A 21,310-nucleotide genomic window follows, 5' to 3' on the forward strand; every position below is an offset into this window, starting at 1 on the left:
GTTCAGGGATGTTAAGGAACCTGCCCAATGTGACAGGAGAGATGAGTAAGCCTGAATTCAAAGCTTGAGCTCTTAACCACTGTGTTTATAGGGGTGGTGCGCTCAGTCTTCATTTACTCTGTTTTTGAGGGGCTGCCTACAAAAATGACTAGATGTCCCTCCTGGCGCATGGGGCCCTGGTGGCAAATTCAAGGCCCAAGAGTCTCAGTGTCCTGACACCTGAGTAAACGGATACTTGTCCTGTCCACCTCTATGTCCCCTCCATGGTCACTGGGTCCAGCCCCAGCCTTGTGAATGGACATTTCTATTTCTAAGATTGCCCTCTGGAATCGCAGCTCACTGTAGGAGGAATCACACCTTCCCCAGTGAGAGTCAGAGAGTGAGTGTCCCGGTGGAAGCTCGTGGGTCTAGAGAGAAGGTGGTTCCAGGAGAGAGGAAGGAGATGCTGACAAGAGAGACAGAAGGTCACTCAAGGCAGTGCCCATCCCCACTCTCCCTCCCCCGGCCATGCGACTCAAGCCAGCTGTCCTCCTGGTAGATTATGAATTATCCTAGAGGATTTGTGCATGGAGAAAGGTCTTGCACACATATTTGTGCTTTGGTTAATGCCCAATTTCTTAAATTCATTTCTTCTCTTAGTTAGGGTTGCCCAGACCCTGAGATATGGATATCAGTCGACACAGTTTGAGTGGTGATCCCAGGATGTCCCAGTAGCTGAGTGGGACAGTGAGACAGGGAAGGGATGAAAGGCTATCTCGGGTGCCTTCCTGAGGAGATTACCACAGTGGTAATGTGCAACGGGCTCTTAGTTATCCTTTCTGAAAGGTCAGAAAGCTGGGGCATTTGTTCACTAACTCCCAGCAGTCATTGGTTGAGGCCTACTCCTGGGGGCTGTGGCAATTCTGACGTGCACTGGGCAGAGCCGATTGGACTCTGATGGTCAGAGGAAGCCCCCAGGTTAAGAGTCACAAGTGGTAGGTCAGGAAATGGTGAGTGTCCAATGGTGAGTGGGACTAGCATTTCTACTGTGTATATCTAATAAGTAAGGCTTTGAAACCAGTTTTTCTTGAGCATTTAAACATGGATTATAAATGTGATAGATTAAATCCCTTTAAACTGTTTAAATTTCACTACAAAATTAGTGTGGCTAATTCCTTTTGATCACTTTAAGCATCCACCTTAAACAGCAGATAAAACGTCTACAAAGTAAATTGTATAATGACAAGATTTAATAATACAGTTACACTTTAACCTATTCTAAAATATTAAATATCATGAGTGTGATTTATTTTTTCATTGTTTCTGTTCGTTTTTTATATCTTCCAAAGGCTATTGTTTTACTTATTTCAGTGTTCCCTTAGACTTAACGTCATTTTGGCACTTTCCAGGTAGGTGCAATGATCTTTCAGATCCAAAGGAGACAGAATTGCTTTCCTGAATAGCTAAGGTTAGAGGACATGCGTAGGTACCCGCTGATTCTTGGGTCACAGGAATAGGTAGGTGGTTTCAGGGTGATTCAAACTCAGGACCCTTTATCACTGTGATACATTAATCTGGTCTTTAGCATTATTAAAAAATGATGCATACCTTATTAATATTTCACCATGCTTAGTTGGACCATGTAGAGATTTCATCTCCTAGGAAATGAGATTGAGTCTGAGTACTTGGTTTTCCTTTTTAGGCTGTGTGACTGGTTTGTCCTGTTACAAACACACTGCTGACTGTTGTCTCCTTGCTAATTGTGTGCGACCACTAATGCCAGTGAATTGTTGCTCCTCTTTCCACCCGGTTGTTGTCTGACCACCAACAACATGCACACGTCCCATGGGCCCTGATACCCTGAGACAACCTGACATACAATTCCTTTTGTTATTCTTTCCTACCTAACACAGACATTTTATCAACACACATATAATTAATACTCTATAAAAGAAATTGCATTGCCTTATATATTAATGCTTCCTAGTTTTAAAAATCAATACAAATTGTAACATATCTTATTATAGTCACCCTTCTTTTTTATTAAAACTTGCTTTTTGTACACTTTATATTAACTTTCCTTTTGAGTGACATTGTGAACACAAGGCATTTCTCAGACTCAACCTTATTTCCCAAATAATTATTTCTTTTTTTTCCCCTCTTTGCTTTGATGCTCAAATTGTCACAGCTCAGCTGGGGAGTGTTCTCCTCCCTTAACTTCTTTACCCAGGTAGGCAACAACAAGGTATTTACGAGCTATCCCCATGTCTGTCCTGAGATGTGATATTGGTTTGTCTCCAAGGAGCTCCAGTTCATTTTAGGGGAGAACTATATTGAAGACTATCTGAGAATTGATAATGGGCTGAAGTGCTGTGCCTACTGTTAGGCTAATTTTAGTGGTGACAGAATTGGGGAAAACATGTGTCTTTTTAAGATTAGGAAGTCACACTGATGTTTTCTAAGTTTATGTAATTAAATTGCTTTACAATACAAGGCTCTGTTGGCCATAAGCATTTCTATTATGTTGACATATTCAAACACCAGTCATTTTTATGCCATGACTTTCCATCCTCTGCCTTAAACTGTAATGATGCCGATGGTGGTGTTTCAGATTGCTTTGAAAAGTTTTGGTGGACAAATCTAGTAACCTCCTATATCCCGTCGTATTAATGAAGTAGCTACCTTTTTCTAAGGGCCTAATTGCAGACTCTGGTGCCAGACTGCCTGAGTTGACATCTCAGCTCTGCCATTTACTAGTTTTGTGACCTTGAGCAAATTACTTAACTGCCTTGTGCCTTAGTTTACTCATCTGTCAAAGGGGTCCTCTCTTTAAAATGTTATCCTCTCCATAGAGTTGTTACAAGGATTAAATTAGTTAACAATAAGTGATTAGAAAAGTACGTGGCTCATAGTAAATGCCATATGTGTTTACTGTTTCTTCAATTGTCTAGGTCCCAGGGATTCCTTTCATTGTCATTGATATATATATATATATATATATATATATGTATATATATATGTACATATATATACATATATATATATGTATATATATATATTTCCTCTTCTTCCTCTGCCTTCTCCCCACTTCTTCTTTTGAAGAGAAAAATGTGGATTATTTTAAAAATGTGGTCCCTGAATTCATCATTTTTACTTTCTCATGCTTAAACTCATTTGATTTTGCAATCCCCACCCACACCAGACCCCTAAATGTCTGTCTAGCCTGGCCCCATCAGATGCGTTTTCATCATCCAATTCAAAATCTTCCTGATACAAAAATATGCCCATTCTTTTTTCCAAACAATTTTTTACTTGCACGCCTCTTAAAGAAGAAATACCCCATCTCCTATTTTTGATATAGAAGATGTTATTAAGCTAAAATGACAAGTATATATCTTCCTAGGATGATAAGCTTACTGAAACTCTAAACAGATTACATTTCATTTTTCTCTGCGGAAAATCCTACATACACAGCTACATTTAAAAGTCCGAGGAAAGGAGTCAAATGTCTTGATTGTGTCCATCCTGCTGTTAATATGTATTCTGGTCCATAAACCTCTCCACGTGTCTGTTGTGCATTCCTGGGAGTAGTATTAATTTTCCTGTGGAATACTGGGGCAGCAGCACCAGGAACCAGAGCTCCACGTACACACTTTATTGGACACACATTCTTATTTAGCGCATGTGCTACAGTTCTGCTGCTCGCTCCCCTGGGCCTGAGAGCGTTGGGGGAGGAGGTGGCTGCCATACATCTGTGACATAGTTTCCCCCAAATGCCCAAAGGCGCCATACTAGGTCCTTCCTTCCTGGAAGGTATACAGCCTCCCAAGCCATCGTGTGGTTTGCATTTCACATCTAAACACAAGGGGGTGGTATTTGAAAGCAGGAAAACCCTGGAACTCGATTCTCAATCCTAGAAGCAATCTTTTACAGGGCACAGGCCAGGCAGCAGTCTGAGCTGATTTTTGTCGGTCCTTGTTAAGTCATATTCTGCAAGATTGAGAACAGATAGGCTTTGTTTTTCTATATCAAGTCCTGTCCATTTTATTTTTTAAGTATTTCTTAAATCTGTCCCTCCCTCTCTGACTTTCCTCATACTATCCATGTTCAGGCTCTCACCATCTTTTTTTCCCTTGTTGTATATTAATTTACATAAATAAACTGTATCTATTTACATTTCATAGTGATGGATGTTAACTAGACTTATTGTGGTGATCATTTAGTAATATATACAAATATCAAATCATGGTGTGTATCTGAAACTAATATGTTATGTGTCAATTACACCTCCATGAAATAATCAAGTGTGTCATTCGATGAGTTTTGACAGTTGTGTATACTTGTGAAACCTCCACCACAATCAAGACACAGCATTTCCATCACTCCCCAAAGACTGCCTCTTTGTGTCCCCTGGCAATCCTTCTCTCCATTCACCCCCAGGCAACCACTTTTTTTTGAGGGGTAGGGGTCACTTTTACCACTTTTTGTCACTGTGTACCTGTTGGCATTTTATATAAATGTAATCATATAGTATGTGCTCATTTGTGTCCAGTGTCTTTCCCTCAGCATAATGATTTAGATATACCTACGTTGCATGTGTTCTTTGTATGTGGAGTGGTATTCTCGTGTATTAGGTTGGTGCAGAAGTCATTGAGGTTTAAAAGGTTAGAAACAATTGCAAAAACTGCAATTACTTTTGCACCAACCTAATATGACTATATCAAAATTTATCCCTTCACTCGTTGACCTACATTTGAGTTGTTTCCAGTTTGGGAGTATTGTGGGTAAAGCCGCTATGAACATTACTGGACAAGTCATATGTGGACATATGCTTTTATTCCTCTTGTGTAAATTCCTAGTAGTGTAATATCTGGGTTTTAGGGTAGACGTAGGCTTAACTTTTAAAGAAACTATCAAACAGTTTGTGAAAGGGATTGTGGTATTAGGTTGTTGCAAAAGTAATGGCAGTTTTCGCAATTATTTTTAATCTTTTAAACCACAATTACTTTTGCACCAACTTCATATTTTATATTTCCACCAGCAGTTCGAGAGTTCCAGTTTCTCACACCCTCACCCTGACTTAGTATTGTCAGTCTTTTTAATTTAGCTATTTTAGAGAGTGTGTGATGGTCTCTCATTGTGATTTTTTATTTGTATTTTGTGGTCACTCATGATGTTGAGTATCTTTTAACATGCTTATCGGCCATCTATATATCTTGTTTTTTTGAAGTGTCTGTTCAAATATTTTGCCCATTATTTTATTAGCGTTTAAGTTATTTTTTATTAGTTTCAGGTGTATAAAACAGCATAGTGATTAGACATTTATATACCTCACAAAATGATAACCCCAATAAATCTCTTACCCATTTGACACCATACATAGTTATTACATTATCGATTGTATTCCCTATGCTGTACTTTATATTCCCAGGACTTTTTTTTTCAGGTATAGTTGACATTTGATATTATTTTATATTGGTTTCAGGTGTACAGCATAGTGGTTTCACATGTATTAATTTATGAATGTGTTTTAGTTTTCTTATTGATTTGTAGGAGTTCTTTATATCTAGATATAGTCTAGATACCAGTTCTTTGTCAGATGTATGTATTATGAACATTTTCTCTCATTTCATTTGCTTCTTCAATTTCTTGATATATCTTGAAGATATTGCTATTTTGGTTTTTATTTTTGATCAAGTTCAATTTATCAATTTTTTCTTTTGTGGTTTATACTTTTTTTATCCTGAGAAATCTTTGCCCACTATAAGGTCACAGAGACTTTCTCCTATGATTTCCTGTAAAAATTTTATAGTTTTTTCTTTGTAATTTAGATGTATGATCAATTTGGAGTTTATTTTTGTGTTTTGTATGAAGTAAGGATTAAGGATTTCTTCCCCATGTAGATACCTAATTGTTTCTTTTTGGTATCTCTTTAATTCTTGATATTGGTAATTTGTACCTCCCTTACTTCCCCCTCATCTTCTTTGATCAGTCTAGCTGAAGGGTTATCAATCTTGTTGATTTAAAAAAATTAAAATGGCTTTTGGTTTTATTGATTTTCTCTATTGTCTGTTTTCCATTTTATTGAGTTTTGCTCTGATATTCATTATTCCCTTCCTTCTAATTATTTTGGTATTACTTTTCTCTTCTTTTTCTAGCTTCTTGAAGTAGACCTTAAGTCATTGATTTTAGACTTTTCTTCTTTTTAATATAAGCCTTTAAAGCTGTAAATGTCCCTCTAAGCTTTGCTTCAGCTATATCCTACAAGCTTTGATATGATGTATTTTCATTATCATCCAGTTCAAAATATTTTCTCATTTCCTTTGTTAGTCTTTTTTGACTTATGGATTATTTAGAAGTGTGTTGTTTAACTTCCCAATATTTGAGGGGTTTTTTTTTAGATATCTTATTGGTTTTGATTTCTGATTTAATTGTTATGGTCACAGAACATATTTTGTATGGTTTTGATTCTTTTAAATTTATTGAGACTTGTTTTATGGCTCAGCATATGGTTTCTCTTGGTTAAATATTGTAAAAAGAATACATATCCTGCTGTTTTTGTGTGCATTCTATAAATATCAATTAGATTTAGGTGGCTGATAATATTGTTTAAATTACTTATGTTTTTCCTGGTTTTTGTGTAATTGTCCTACCAATTGCTGAAGGAAGAGTACTAAAATCCTTTTCTATGGCTTTAGATCATCTATTTCTTTCATTCTGTCATTTTTGATGTCAGGTATTTTGAAGCTCCGTTATTAGGTACATACATATTTTTGATTGTTATGTCTGGGGGATGAATTGTCCTGTTGATTATTATGAAATGTTGGTCACTACCTTTGCTCATACTCTGTCTTGAAGTCTATTTTATCTGAGATGAGTATAGCCATGCCTGCCCTTATATTTGCATAGTATACATTTTCCATCCACTTATTTCAACTGATTCATGCTTCTATATTTAAAGGGCATCTCTTATAGACAATATGTAGTTGGGCTTTCCTTTTTTATATACATTCTGATAGTCTCTGTCTTTTAATTTGAGTATATAGTCCATTGACAATTATTATTGATATGGTTGGATTTCAGTGTACCATTTTATTATTACTTTTCCATTTCCACTCTTTTTTTTACTTGTTTGTTTTGTTCTTCTTCTCTTTGAACTATTTCAATATTATTTAGAATTACATTTTAATTTATCAATTGGCATTTTGCTATGTATCTTTTCTCAAATAGTGGTTGTTCTACGTATTACAATGTACATCATTAACAACTCACAGTCCACTTAGAGGTAATATTGTACCACTTCATGTAAAATTTAGAAGTCTTGCAATGGTATAGGTCTATTTACCCCTCCCCTTGTTGGATATATATACGTATCCAAAAAATGTGTTCACATTTTAAGAAAGGAAAACACTGTATTAAAATTGTGATATAATGAATGATGATGCTAGCATTCATTTGATTAATGCCGTCTTTTGAGCAAACGTCATACTACACATTACTACCATAATTCAATTCAACTTTGAAAAGTAATACATAGATAACATCTCTTAAAATGTGTACAATTTTTGCACCCCCAGTATGTGTATATGTGTACACACACACACACATATTCATACATATATATTATACTTACATATATTATAAACCCATAATACATTGTTACAATTTTTGCTTTAAAATCATATGTATTTTAAAGAAATTAAAAGAAAATATAATGCAGCCATTAAAATGTTTACAATAGGAAATGCTTATAAATTAAAAGAACAAAGTACAAAAGTATTTATAGTATAAGCCAATTACACATGAGAGGATGGGGGATAATAAAGGCCCAAGAGGAAATATGCCAAATATTAAATGTGGTTTTCTTTGGAAACATAGCCGTTCACATTTACTCATATACTATGTATTCTGATATTCTTCATTCATTTCTGAAAATCTGAGTTTCTCTCTGAAATCATCTCTTTTTCTGCCTGAAGAACTCTTATTTAGCATTTCATGTAGTGCAGGTGAAATGGTGACAAATTCACTTCATTTCTCTTATCTGAAAGTAAGGTCTTTATTTCACCATCATTACTGAAACATCCAGAGTTCTAACTTGGCAGTTTCTCATAGTACTTACTGTCCTGTGGCTTCCCAAGATTTTGATGAGAAATCTGTGGTAATTCAAATGATTGTTCACCTATACAGGATTACTTTCAAGGTTTATCTTAAGTTATGGTTTGTAGTAGTTTGATTATGGTGTGCCAAAGTGTGTATCTCTTTGAATTTAACCCCTTTGAGATTTGCCAAGTTTAAATTTGTAAATTTATGTTTTGACCAAAGTTGGATATTTTCGGCCATTATTTCTTGAATATTTTTTTCTGCTCTAGTTTGTCTCTCTTTTCCTTCTGTGATTTCAGTACCCCTATATTAGGTTTTTAGAAATTGTCCCACGGTTCTATGAAGTTCCACTTATTTTCAATCTTTTCTTTTTTTTATCTTATTTTGATTAAATGATTTCTATTAATGTGTCTTCAAGTTTAGTGACTTCTTTTGTCATCTCCATTTGTAAATCAATCTAGTGATTTTTTTTCTTAATTCAGGCTTTGTGTTTTTCTGTTCTAAAATTTCCATTTGGTTCTTTTTTATATTTTCTATTTCTTTCTGTTGATTTAAAAAAATGATCTCATCAATTACAAGCATATTTTTCTTTTACCTCATTCAGCATAGTTATAATGGTTGTCTTAAAGTCCTTGTATGAAAATTCCCACATCTGAGTTGCCTGAAGATTGGCATCTGATGGTTTTCTTTTCCCTTAGGAATGGGTCACACTTTCCTAGCTCTTCCATGTCAACTAATTCTGGATTATAATCTGGACATTGTAAATGTTTTGCTGTAGAAACTTTGGATTCTCTTTTAAGTTGTTCTGAGGAGCATTGAGGTTTGCTTTAGAAGGTAATGAATTTGGTTAGACCCAATTACAACCTGCTATGCTTGTAGTGAGTGGGTGATGACTCAGATTGCAGTTCAGTTCTTTGACCTGTGGCTACAAACATTTTTCAGTTTGCCCCACACATGCAGGGTCAGCGGTCTGCCAGAGGTGGGCTGAGTCTATACGCAGAATTTAAGATTTCCAACATCTCCTTTTCAGCTTCCCCCTTATTTTTGATAGCCCTGGTTATCCTGCACTCTTTCTCCTTGTTTATTCTACTAAAGAGATGACCTTTCTATTGAATTTTGACTGTATCTGTGCTGCCACTACCATGCTTTGGGCAAATCACGGAGAAGCCATTCTATGCTTGTTACTTGCCCCAAGTTTTACCTCCCCTCTAAAACTTGCATGTCTTTGTTCAATCTGTTTATCTTTCTTCTTTGTCCGGAGTTCACAGTTATTCTTTGCAAGAGGACTTGTTTGTTAAGCACTTATTCTTCTGCACTAGAAGTACAGCTCTCACTTTGAACTGGAAAATCTTAATGACCTCTTTGACTGATTTTCCTACCTGTAGTTTTATTTTCTCTCATATTTTAACTCGAGAGTCCAAGTGATCAAAATAAAGTCCAGTATTGACCATGGTCTCATAGGATTGGATGTAAGATGTTTGTAATGGCTTAGGCAGCCCTTTATAACTAATTCCTGCCCACCTGTATACTGCAGTAAAGTGCCTTTTCTCAAGCTGGTATGTTTCCACAATTCTGGAATACTCATCCCCTTTGTTTCTTTTACTCTGTTTCCCTTGCTTAACTCCAGGAAATCTTCACTTACAGTTCAGTCCTTCTCCCAATCTTGAGATAGGCATCCTCTCTGAATTCCCCCTTAATATTCTGTGGGTCCTTCTGACATGGATTTACCACTTTGTTATTTTCTGCTTAGTTGTCTGTACCCCACAAGACAGAGTTTCTCAAAGGTTGCAAATCAAGCTTTATTTGTTTTAACTGCTGACTACTTTCCCTCACCTACTTTTACACACTATCTGATATATAGTAGATCCTGTTGGTTTTGTTTGTTTGTTTGTTTTTTACTGATTGCATTACATTTTTACAAGTTTTTCAATACAGTGCGTCAGTGAGTATCCGATGTGTACACATAGAATTCTTATGAAATAGAACAAAGGATTTGGGGCTACCTGTCCACTATTCACTATGTGACAGTTGAGACATATTTGCTAACCTTGTCTTTTATGCCCCTGACTATACAGGTGGTAGTCCCAGCATTCTGTGAAATCCTAATGATTAAAGTCTGCACCAAAATGGAATTGCTGATGGAATTGCTGGAACTTGTTAAAGGGCAGGCCTCTTTTGCCTTTCTCTTTTCTTACGAATGGGAGAGTCCAGATATTGCCAGGGAAGGGTGTGTGTGTGTGTGTGTGTGTGTGTGTGTGAGAGAGAGAGAGAGAGAGAGAGAGAGAGAGAGAGAGAGAGAGAGAGAGAGAGAGAGAGAGAGAGAGAGGATGAATATTGATGTACCGCTGGCAGTGAGCCAGCACCATGCTTCCATACTGGGTATCAGGTGATAGATTCAGTCTATAGACCTGTCACGGCTTGTCAGCTGCTAGGGAATCTGGAATGCGTTCTCCTCCTTTACACCATTTCCCGTTTATTAGAAAGAGTCCATAGTCCTTTATATCCTACAGAACACAAGCTTGTATCAGAGCTGCTGCTTTGCTCTTGATATCCCCCATTCAGAGCAGGAGTTACTGAGCTGTAACCCACATTCTTTCTTTCAAACAAATGAGCCTCTGTTTCCATAGAACTTTTCAACTTTCATGTACTATGTAATGCCTTAGAATAGTGCTTCAGCTTCAGCTCCAATTTAAAAGAAGATAAATGCTTTAATCATTTTCTAGTTATGCAAATAATATGCTATTTATTCAGTAAATATTTCTTGCACCTCCTACGTGCTGTGCTTCGTAGGACACAGCCAGGAAGATAGATATGGTCATTGCCTCATGACAATTTAGCCTAGCGTTACAGGAAAATATAGAACTTTTTAAAAAAATTCCAAAAACCTCAGTATACAGAGATAACCACTGTTAACCTCTCTATGATTTTTTTGTGTATGTTTTTGCCCTTTGATTTCAGACACCATCACTTCATCTGTTTTCATTCTAATATCCTCAACTTTTTCGCTTCTTTTTCCTTTATTTCCCCCATGGGGCAAATTTCCAATTCCTGAGCATCTAATAATCAACCTACGTAATGTTTGGCCCTGGCCTGGAAAAAAAAATCTATTTAGAATGCTAATTTTAATCCCAAGGAGCTTGTTCTACTTTATATGTTTGAGATTCTGAATTTTCCACACCTATGAAATACTAATTATTAAGTTATAGAGGTATTTCCCACTAAATTAAATTAATAGACTTACTCATTTTATAGTTTAATAAGGGAGTATTAAAAGTTGAGCTGTACCTTATTTATAATTGCAAAAAAAGTATTAAATATCTAAATGCCCATCAATAAGAGAGTAGTTAAATAAATAATGTACATGTATACAATGGAATGCTATGAACCCATTAAAATAGTTTGTTGACATAAAAAGAAAACTAATAAATGTGGAAAGGTATTCACAACAAACTGTTAAGAGAAAAACAGATTTATGTATAGGTTAGGATATTTTGTTTCCATTTATGTAGAATTGGATACATATGTGTGTGCATGCAGAGAAAGCTATCTGTAAAGGATTCAATCGATACATTTCTTCAATTCTTACTGTATAAGAGGTGCTCAGTAAGTACATTGTGATGTCCATGTCCTGGGGGGAAAGTCTGATAATACACATAAATTGTATCATGCATATCTGTGGGGGGACATATTTGCTTTACTAAAAGTACCTTTTCCCTCATCTCTAGAATAATGAACTACAAAGCAGGTTGGATTATTTAACAGAAACCCAACCCAAGTCTGAAGTGGAAACCAGAGAGATTGGAGTGGGCTGTGATCTTCTACCCAGGTATTTAGGAATTTCCTGTTTTTCGGACTCAAATTCTTCTTTGACATAAGAAAATACTTTATTGGGCTGTTATTCCCAGAATTGCATTCTTTCTATCAAAAATATGTCTGCAAAGATAAGTGGTGGCTGCTGACGCGTCTGACTAGTTTCTGTGGGAGCAGGGGCATTGTGCAGGGCAGAGGGGATGCCAAGGAGAGATCTGGGGAAGGTGCTTCAGAGAGAAATTGGCCCTACCAGTTAGTGCGTGTATTTGTTCCTTCATTCATTTGTTCATTCGTTCATTCATTCATTCATTCATTCATTCATTCATTCATTCAGCAAACATCTATTGAGTACTTTCCCTGTGCCAGGCAGTTATATGGAGAATGAGATTTAGTTCCTGTCCCAGAGGGCAGGGGGACTCTGGAGGGGGAGACAGATATTGAGCAGTAATTTAAAATAGTGTAAGAGGAGCCTGTGAGATGCTTTGGTAATGTAGAGGAGGGAAAGTCTACATCTTGAATAAAATTCATCTGTTCTCCAGCAGCATAACAGAATATTGTCAAGCACTGGATCAGATTCTAAAATAAATGATGTGTTTCAGTCATGAGCAGATATACAATAACCATAGTCTGCTTCATTCGGTTGTACTTCTGAGCGAGAGGACTGATGTGTTTGGAGTGAAGCTGCTCCACATGCCTACGCCTGGGTCTTTCCCTAGTAAGATTGGAGCCTGTGAACCAGTAACTAACCCACCATCTCTAGGTGCTCAAAACTGTGCTTGGCCCAAAGAGGGCATAAAACAAACATATAAGAAGGACGCCAATTACATGTACCTTGTGATTTAGGTAACCAAAGTCACAAAGTCACGTTGTTCTCATTTACATTGCTTGCTGTCTGGTAAAAACAAGGCAATTTCATCATTCTGATATAATACACAGAAAATGTTAGGAAAGGGAAAAGAATATGTAAATAGACTCCAGGTCTCATCCATGTGGGGTACAAAGTACATAATAAAAATATAGCCAAAAGGAATGATTGATCATGTCCAGGGACTCCTTTTGAAATATAAATAGTTGGCCATTTCCCTCCTTTTTTATTTTTCAAGAACCAAGTGGCTTAGTCCACTCTAATTGCCCACGTAATAAATCTTGTTTGGCTAAGACGGGTACAAAACTATGTCTGAAACCAATAAATTGTTTGTTTTCTAATTCCCACATTTTGGCTTAAAACAAGGTTTTCAATTTGTATGCCGAAGGATAGCCTGAAGCAAACTTTTATGGTGAAGTTATGAAACCACAAAGCGGTTTTCATAATGGAAGTGCTGACAGACCCCTAACTTATGGCCACGGTGAACTTGGAAGCCACTTCAGTATCTAAAAGCAGCTTTTCCATAAATGTAACATTTGGTTTCCCCCAGGATCCATCTTAGCACTTTAACTACCTAGGTCAATCAGCAGAGGAAATGAAAACTACATATCCGTATTTCCGAAAAGGCAGAATAATATTTCATTCGTTTCCTCACAAATATTTATTAAGTGCCTACTATGTGACAGGCGCCATGCAAGTCTGGGTGGTGAGGAGCTTTAGAGACAATTCAGGGCAGTAGTTTTCCACCTGCGCTTCTTGGAACTGCCTTCTTCTGTGCTAGGTCTCTGAGGGTGTGGAGGTTAGCAGGAGCTGACCTGTGGAGAGCCTCTTGCATACAAAAAAGAAAACAAGCTGAGAAAAACTTAACTTTTAGTGTGTTTTATATGTTGGATTTCAAATAAGTTTTTGTTTGAATAACAAAAACAAGCTGTTTTGTTATTTTTTTATATGGTCAAAACAAATTAGAACCCCCTGGTCTAGTTTAATCCCATGTTTTATAGATACAAAAATTGAGGCTCAGAGAGACAAAGTGATTGACTGGCAGCCACGCAACCAGGATTTGGACCAGGTCTTCTGAGTCCTGGGGTGGTACATTCGTGGTTTTAAAATACTCAATGCATAGAGAGTTGCTGAATTGTGTTGCATACAGTCTAACAAAATTCCTGGTTCTTACTTGGACTTCAAAATTGCATCTAAGTAATGAAAGATTCCATGGTGTTTTTCAGAATATTTTTAGAACAGCCTCTTCCAAAATATTGTAGATATAGGAAAGTATTGAATTAAGTCTCATTGATTCAGAAGAGTTTTGTTCTTACTATCTGTTTTTCTCCCACAAAGTACCCTGCAGTTTAGTCCAGTTGGGGAACCTCAGGCTGCTAGGGTTCCCTGCCCCGCCAGCTGTCAACTGAACACAACTTTGGGCAAGCTACTTAATCTCTCTTAAGCCTCAGTGATTTCAACCTTAAAATGGGAAGGAAGATGGCAATATCAAATCTCATAGGGTTGCATGAGGATTACATGAAAATGTATGTACAGTATTTATTTAGCATAACTAGACCGAAGTTAACCCCTTAACAGATAATAGCTGTTATTATATTAACTAAATAAAAACTCTGATTTTACATGTAAGACACTATCAAATAGAAGTGAATTTGAGTGTACTAAGGCAATTCCATTAACTTAATTTTTATTGGTGGTTATTGCTCATTTTATTAAATGTATTAAGCTTAATCAAGTATATAGGGCTTTAGTATGCACTGAGCTCTTCAATTAAACTATTGGTGTTTTGAAGCCCTCTAGATACTGCATAAAACCCTGGAAGGCCCAGTAGGTGATGAGGTCTGTCAGCTGAGACATCAGAGTGGTCCCAGCGTGTCCCAGGCACACCTGGCACCAATGCGGGTCCTTTGTCCTTAGAAGCTGCAAGGGTTATAATGCTGTGCTACAGCTAATAGTGTTTGTCAGAGCTGCTCTATTTTTATGTATTGCTGAATAAATGAAACCAGCCTTTTCTTTCTTATAGAGCTATCAAGCCCTTTTCCTTACCCCTCCCCGCATCTCACCTGTCCCTGCCAATGCTGTGTACCCCTGTGGACAGGGACCACAGGCTTCCATCCCTGGTCTAGCATTTACTTGATGCTCACTAAACATTGGTTGGCTGATTAAATAAAAGGTACACAGCAACTGGGGACTTCGGCAGCAGACCTGTTTTATAATATGATTTATTTATTTAATAAAGAACTAGGAAGAAGCATTTCTTGCTGAATGTGTTACTTCTTTATGTTTATTATTTATCTCTCTCTCCCCACTAGAATGTAAGCTCCACGTGGGCAGGGATTTTTATCCATTTCACTAATTGCAATCTCCCTGGGACTTAGAATAGTGCTTCACACATGGTAGGCACTTAATATTTGTTGATTGGAGCCATCCCTCTGTAGCATCTGACAATTCTTCCTACGCAGAAGAATGTCTACTTCTTACCCTTGTAGGACTTCTCTCTCCTACTTCCCTGGCCTGTCCTCCATCTTTTTTGATGGCTCCTCTTTTTCTTCTAAGACCACGGGAACTCTTCAGGGTTCTGTATTGGTTAGCCATCCCGTAATTCAACCTCTCCTTTGTGATAAGTCCTCATTTCTGGCTGCCTGCTGAACACTCTCAGCTCGTGTCTGCTTGATCTTCATACTCACCTTGTCTGTTGCTGAGTGAGTCAATTTTTTTCATGTAAAGATTTCTCTTAGTGGAGATTAAGAACACTGGCTGGAAGTTAGATCTGGGTTTGGGTCTTGGATCTACCTCTTGCTCCATCTATAGCTTTGGGCAAATTCCTAACCTCTTTTTGTCTGTTTCCACACCTAGAATAGCAAAATTTTGATAGTGATTCCCTCAGAAGCTTGCTGAAATGATTGAGTGAGATACAGGCATAATGTCCCCAGTGCAATGACCACGTTTTCATATTTTTGTTTTGCTAACTTTCCCAGTTACCTAAGTTCAATATACTGCAGTCACCTTTGAGCCTGAATTATTTGTTCCTAAACCAATTCATTCATACAGTGCTGTCTTCTTTCTTCATGATTTGCTTCATACTTTTCCATTCCAACTGCCACCAGCCTGCTTGAGACTAGTGTCCTTTATATCTAATCAGTACCATCTGCCTCCAATTACTCCTCCTCAAATTCTTCCCCTCCTTCATCTAATCTCTGTGTTACGTGAGTTTCTAGAGAGCAGAGATCTCTTAATAGAGCGAGGAGAGAGGGGAGAGGTGAGAAGGTATTCACTGTGACTTCAGGGGCTTTTAAACACCTATTTTTAAATAAAAGACTGACGAGCTTGATTTGAAATGTTTGATATATGTTAATTAAAGCCATTGAGAGCAATTTCAGGTCAGCTAACCTTAGTTCACAGAGAAAAGTGAAAAACAAAAAACCGAAAGAAGAGACTTCTTTCTCCTTCTCCAAGTGAAACTTGGTTTCCAGGAAACTCATAAATTATTTCTTAATAGGTACAATTTAATGAAAAATATTCCCTGTGGTCATAAGTTCCTAGCACATAGTAAGCCCTTTAAAATGCCTACATTTTCAAATTTCTGTTGTAGAGATCAGAACACAAAGTAGCTTTTGTCAAAGCTTTAGTTGCTGATTCTGCTATTGTTTCCCACAGGGGAACTGCCCCTTTATGGATTCATAAAAGGTTAACAATAGCCTTAATGTGTTAAAAAATATGGTCGAATTTCAATTATGAGGTTGAAATTATTTGCATTCTTGAAATCTTGTTTCCTACTGATCAACTAAATAAAATACCTCACCTCTTTTTGGGATATGAGAGCTTTTGAAACCCAGAAGGTCCACCTTTATAAATATTTCTGCATTTTATGGGCTTTTAGGATATTGTCACCAGAGACCATTTCTGTTATGTGGAATAGTCACAGTAGTTGGCAGAAATTGCCATCTGGCTCCTGTCCCTGGCATTCCACTAAACGGCCTGGTGAGGTCACTGGGGACTCCTCAGTTGCCAGATCCTGTGGCTTCCTCTGTGTGGCAGGTGACACTTTGACCACTTCTCAAAATCCCTTAGGTTTCCTTTGTCATCCTCTGGTTTCCTTTGTCATCCATATGTGCAATGAGGGCTCTGTGCTTGGCCTGAGTGAGCTTCTGGAGTTATGAAGATGGGTGAGAAATGGTTTTCACCCTTCAAGAAATACACCAAGCAGAGGAGACAAATGCATGACTAATGGGTTCAAGATGCTTCCAGTGGTTTGTCAGAAGCTGGTGGGGCAGTCATTTTCAAGGTGTATATGGGAAGGGTGGAGTGGTGAGCATGAAAAGGACATATTGAATCTCTGGGGAGAGACATGTGAAGTTTAAAATTACCCCCAAGTTTCTAATAGACCTCTTTAAGAAGCTGTCTCCCTACTACTCTTTAGTTGAAAATCAGTGCAGGGTAATGGGAGGTATTACTGATGGGGGAAGTTTAGCCAAAATGAACCTTTGGGAAGCAGGAAATTGAGCAGCACTGCTCAAGGAAAGTGTGAGTGCATAAAGAAAGAAAAGATCATTTCTATCGCTGGTGCAAGGAGTAGAGGGAAGTGTCATATAGGAGGTGATGTTTGGTTTGAGTCTTGAAATATAAGCAGGAGTTCATCAGATCCATTTGATTAGGGAAGCATTCAAGGTGGAGGGGACAGCATGAGATTGGCAAAGACGTATGCAGCAGTGCGGTAAATGATGAGAACTATGTGTTGCTTAGCAAGGCCAAACAGGAGATATAAAAGGATACGGTAAAAGGCCCTTAGACCATGCAGAGGAGTTTCAACTTCATCCAGAGAGCAATGGGGGGGACTTCAAAGAGTTTCAAGAACAGTAATAATGCTCTTTTTTAGGAAGATATCCTTGACAGCAAAATGGACAGTGGATTCAGGGAGAGGAAGACTTTGTCAACACTGAAGACAAGGAGACCATTTAGGACAGTATTCCAATATTCAAAGATAAATTATGAGAGCCTGAACTAAGGCAGTGGCTGAGGGAATAGAGAGGACAGATGACAAAACAGTATTTAGGGAGGTAGATTCCTTACTACTTGTTGTACGATGGGTCATGGGAAGTTAGGGGCAAGGGGGTTGAGTCTTATATCTCATATACACAGTTGGTCATTGCATCAGTCAGGATAAGGGGTGTAGCTGCTGTAACCGACAACCCAGAGATTCTGGTGGCTTAGCACAGTAAAGGCTGAATTTCCACACCACAGTCCAAGCTTGGCATGGGTCTTATTCCACACAGTCATTCAGGAACACAGGATTCTTCCATCTATCAACTCAGCCTGGTTTTGGAGTCCTCTTGGGTCTTCCACTACACCCTCTGCATGAAAGGGAAGAGAGAAAGCATACAGAATTATGTAGAAGGTTTCTACAAGCTAAATCTGAAAGTAATATACAGTCGATCCTTGAATGATGCAAGAATTAGGAGTACCAACCCCAGTGCAGGCAAAAATCCACATATAACAAGTTGGTCCACTGCATACATGGATTCTCAACTGCTGACTGAAAAAGTTGACTCTTGTACAACACGGGTTTGAACGCACCAGTCCACTTACTCTTGGATTTATCAGTTCAAACCCATGTTGTTCAAGGGTCAACTGTAAATGCTTTCTGCCCATTTAGTCACTGGCTCACTGAATTGCAAGGGAGGCTGGGAAATGTAGTTGTATTATATGTCCAGGAGGGGAAAAAATGGGATATGTCTCCATCTGTGTCACTAAATCCTATTAAGCCTTCTTCCTAAATATCTTCCAAACCTTTTCTTGCTGCTTTACCTCCAGTGTTACTGTTAGAATTCACATTCTTGTCATCTCTCTCTCACATCCTAAATAGCAAAAAGAGTCTCCTAACTAAGCTTCTGCCTCCAGACTGAGTCCTTTGCAGTCAGTCCTCAGTGGTACCCAGGAATCTTGCTAGAATAAAAATATGAGCATATCATGTCCCCTCCGCCCCCTTAAAAATTTCAGTGGCTTCCTGACCCGTTCTGAACTCCTTAGCAGAGCACACAGGGCCCTCTTCCACCAGGCCTCATCTTCTGCTACTTTCCATTATGAACTCTTTGCTCTGGTTGTACCAAACTTGTCTCCCCTCCACCCCATGGCCTTTGTGTTCACCCTTCTTTGCCTTTGCACATACTCTCCCTTCCGCTTTGAATTCCCATCTCCGCTTTGCCTCCTTGAGGAATGCCCAGGCATCTTTCAAGATTCACCTTCCCATGTGAATTTCCCAGTGCCCTCCAAGTGATGCTAACTTGTTCTGCCTTCAGTTTGCCCATAATGTTAAATGTTGTGCTTCTCAGGGTCCTGCCAGGAAGGGGAGATTGAAGAAACGTAAATGAAAGAACTATTTACAAAGGTTTGGGCAGCTTTAAGGGAAATAACCAAGGGACAATGGCGTACTCTGGAGATAGTAACAGTGGGAGCTGTTATCAGCCTGTACCTGAAGAAGCAGGGGAAGAAAGCCGGTGGGAGAGATGGAGGGGAGGGCTGTAGCTGAGGGCCTTTGCTAGAGGAATAGAGCAAGCTGCTGCCGGACTAGGAGGGAACAAATGTCCTGACCTCTCTGTCCTTCTGTTTTCTCATCCCCTGCTACCACGTCCCAGTCAAAACCAACTGGAAGCTAAAAGTGGGGGAGCCCATTGATGCCGACCTTCAGGTCAGCTTCCCAGGGCGCAGAGTGAGGTGGAGATGAGGGAGAATAGATCTGAATGGGCAAATGGAAAATATTCAACACAGCTCTTTATGTCTCTATTGTAATAGTCCATGTATCATATTAAAATTATTTATGTACAAATTGTTCCCACCAAATTATGAGTTCCTTCAATGCATGTTTTATATTTTTCTGAATCATCGATGCCTAGCACATGCTAAACCTTTAAAAGTTGCTAAAAATAATGGTCCTTTTTGTAACATTTAAATGAAACATTCAACTGCATTATTATAGTCTATTTTTAAGTGTTGAAAAACCATTTCTTAGAGTTGTCTTACCCACGAGTATGGAGAGTTTTGTTTTATCTTCCTAACCGGCCTTTTCTCATTTCTCAGCCAAACAGATCGACCCCGTGAAATCGCAATGCCTTCCAGAGGCTATGCCCCATACGCACGAGTCCTGGAGCTAACCATGAAGAAAACTCTGACTTAGGTACTCAGAGACTTGCACTTTTTACAGACGGACAAATGCTTTGGAAGTCTGTGGCTTGAAGTCTGGAAAGGGTGACTGTTGCTTCTTTACATACACAGTTTAAGACAGAATGGAAATTACTAAGGTTCTCATCCATTTCTTAAACATGAAGGAAAGTGGAGGTGGAGGGGGTGGGCAGGAGAGACGTTTACAAGGTCATATTTCAAACACGCAACCAGCTTACCAGGCTGTACTGGGCCATCGTTAGTTTTCCATGGGGACACTGAAGTCCTGTCAGAAGCATTTCCTCACGATTTATTTTCTGTTTTACTAGACTTCAGTTGGGAGGGAAAAGGACATTCATTTGAAATTATATGTTATTCACGCCAGGATCATTTGTTACTGTATGAAAGCTTTGTTTACCCATAAAAGTATTAGAGGCAGTGTTTCTCTGGCACAGAGAAGCCTGTCCACAGGACCATGGGCACCTGGGGAAACTTGACCCTGGGAGGGAAGGATTCCCAGCACGCAGTGCTGTCTCCTCTCGGTACCAAGGATGTGCGCAGGGTTGTGGGAACTGCTGCTGAAGATGGCCCTCGTGCAGGCACACATGCTTGTCTCATGTGCTAATTCCTTGGTGTAATTTGTGCCTTATGCCTTTATGGAGCCAGCTGAAATCACTGTATTTATTCAACCTGTGATTTTTTTTCCTTTCTTTCTCACTTTAACTGAAAGACAATTTTTTTTATGTTGTGGAAATTGAATCATTTCATGTTTTCAGTATTGATTGGTGTTTTTGTGAAACGAATGAGTAATTTGTTCATGCATGCTCTACTTTGATATTATAACCTATGTCACATGTTTAATAAATGCCATATATTTTGTTCTACTGATATTGTCTCTGTGTTTCAGCCAGGACCACGAACAAGGGATAGAACGTGGAATCGGACTCTAGAGTGAGTGTCAAAGTCAGGGCACAGTGAGCTTTCAATCAGTGCAGCCCATAGAAGCATCTATAAACCGTAAGATAGGGTGTGCGTGTGTGTGTGTGTGTGTGTGTGTGCGTGTGTGAATTTAAACTCCGAAATTTAGCTAGTTAACCTACCTTCTGAAAAGAGTAAGATATACTCATGGTTATAAAATACAAAAATAGTTTTTACTTTAAAAATATCACCTACCCTTGGGCCCAAGCTCCCTACACCCTTATTGTCACACTTCAAAAAAACCCAGGGAAAGACAGCAAAACAGCTCAGCTGGATAAATCCCTGTGAGTCAGGATAGTGTAAAGAAAAAGAAAAAAGTGTATTTTTGAAACCAAATTTGTCTTTAAATTATGATTGTGCAAGTTACAATGACTTGGGACCTTGGGCAAGTCATCAACGCTCTCTGAATATCAACTTCATCTT

General features: G+C 38.4%; 1 protein-coding gene across 2 annotated transcripts in view; it reads left to right on the top strand.

Annotated features, from left to right (window-relative positions):
- The window catches only part of MYZAP (myocardial zonula adherens protein), an 88,862-nt gene extending 68,064 nt beyond the window's left edge, over positions 1-20,798 (top strand). For both annotated transcript variants that reach the window (XM_081049405.1, XM_081049406.1), the window contains 2 exons: positions 11,805-11,905; positions 19,829-20,798. In XM_081049405.1, the coding sequence (XP_080905531.1) occupies positions 11,805-11,905; positions 19,829-19,925 (198 nt within the window). In that variant the 3' untranslated portion in view covers positions 19,926-20,798. The remainder of the gene's footprint in view (positions 1-11,804; positions 11,906-19,828) is intronic.
- Positions 20,799-21,310: the final 512 nt, after the last annotated feature.

Source organism: Rhinolophus hipposideros (genome assembly GCF_964194185.1).
Source record: "Rhinolophus hipposideros genome assembly, chromosome: 5".
In the NCBI taxonomy this organism is placed as follows: domain Eukaryota; kingdom Metazoa; phylum Chordata; class Mammalia; order Chiroptera; family Rhinolophidae; genus Rhinolophus; species Rhinolophus hipposideros.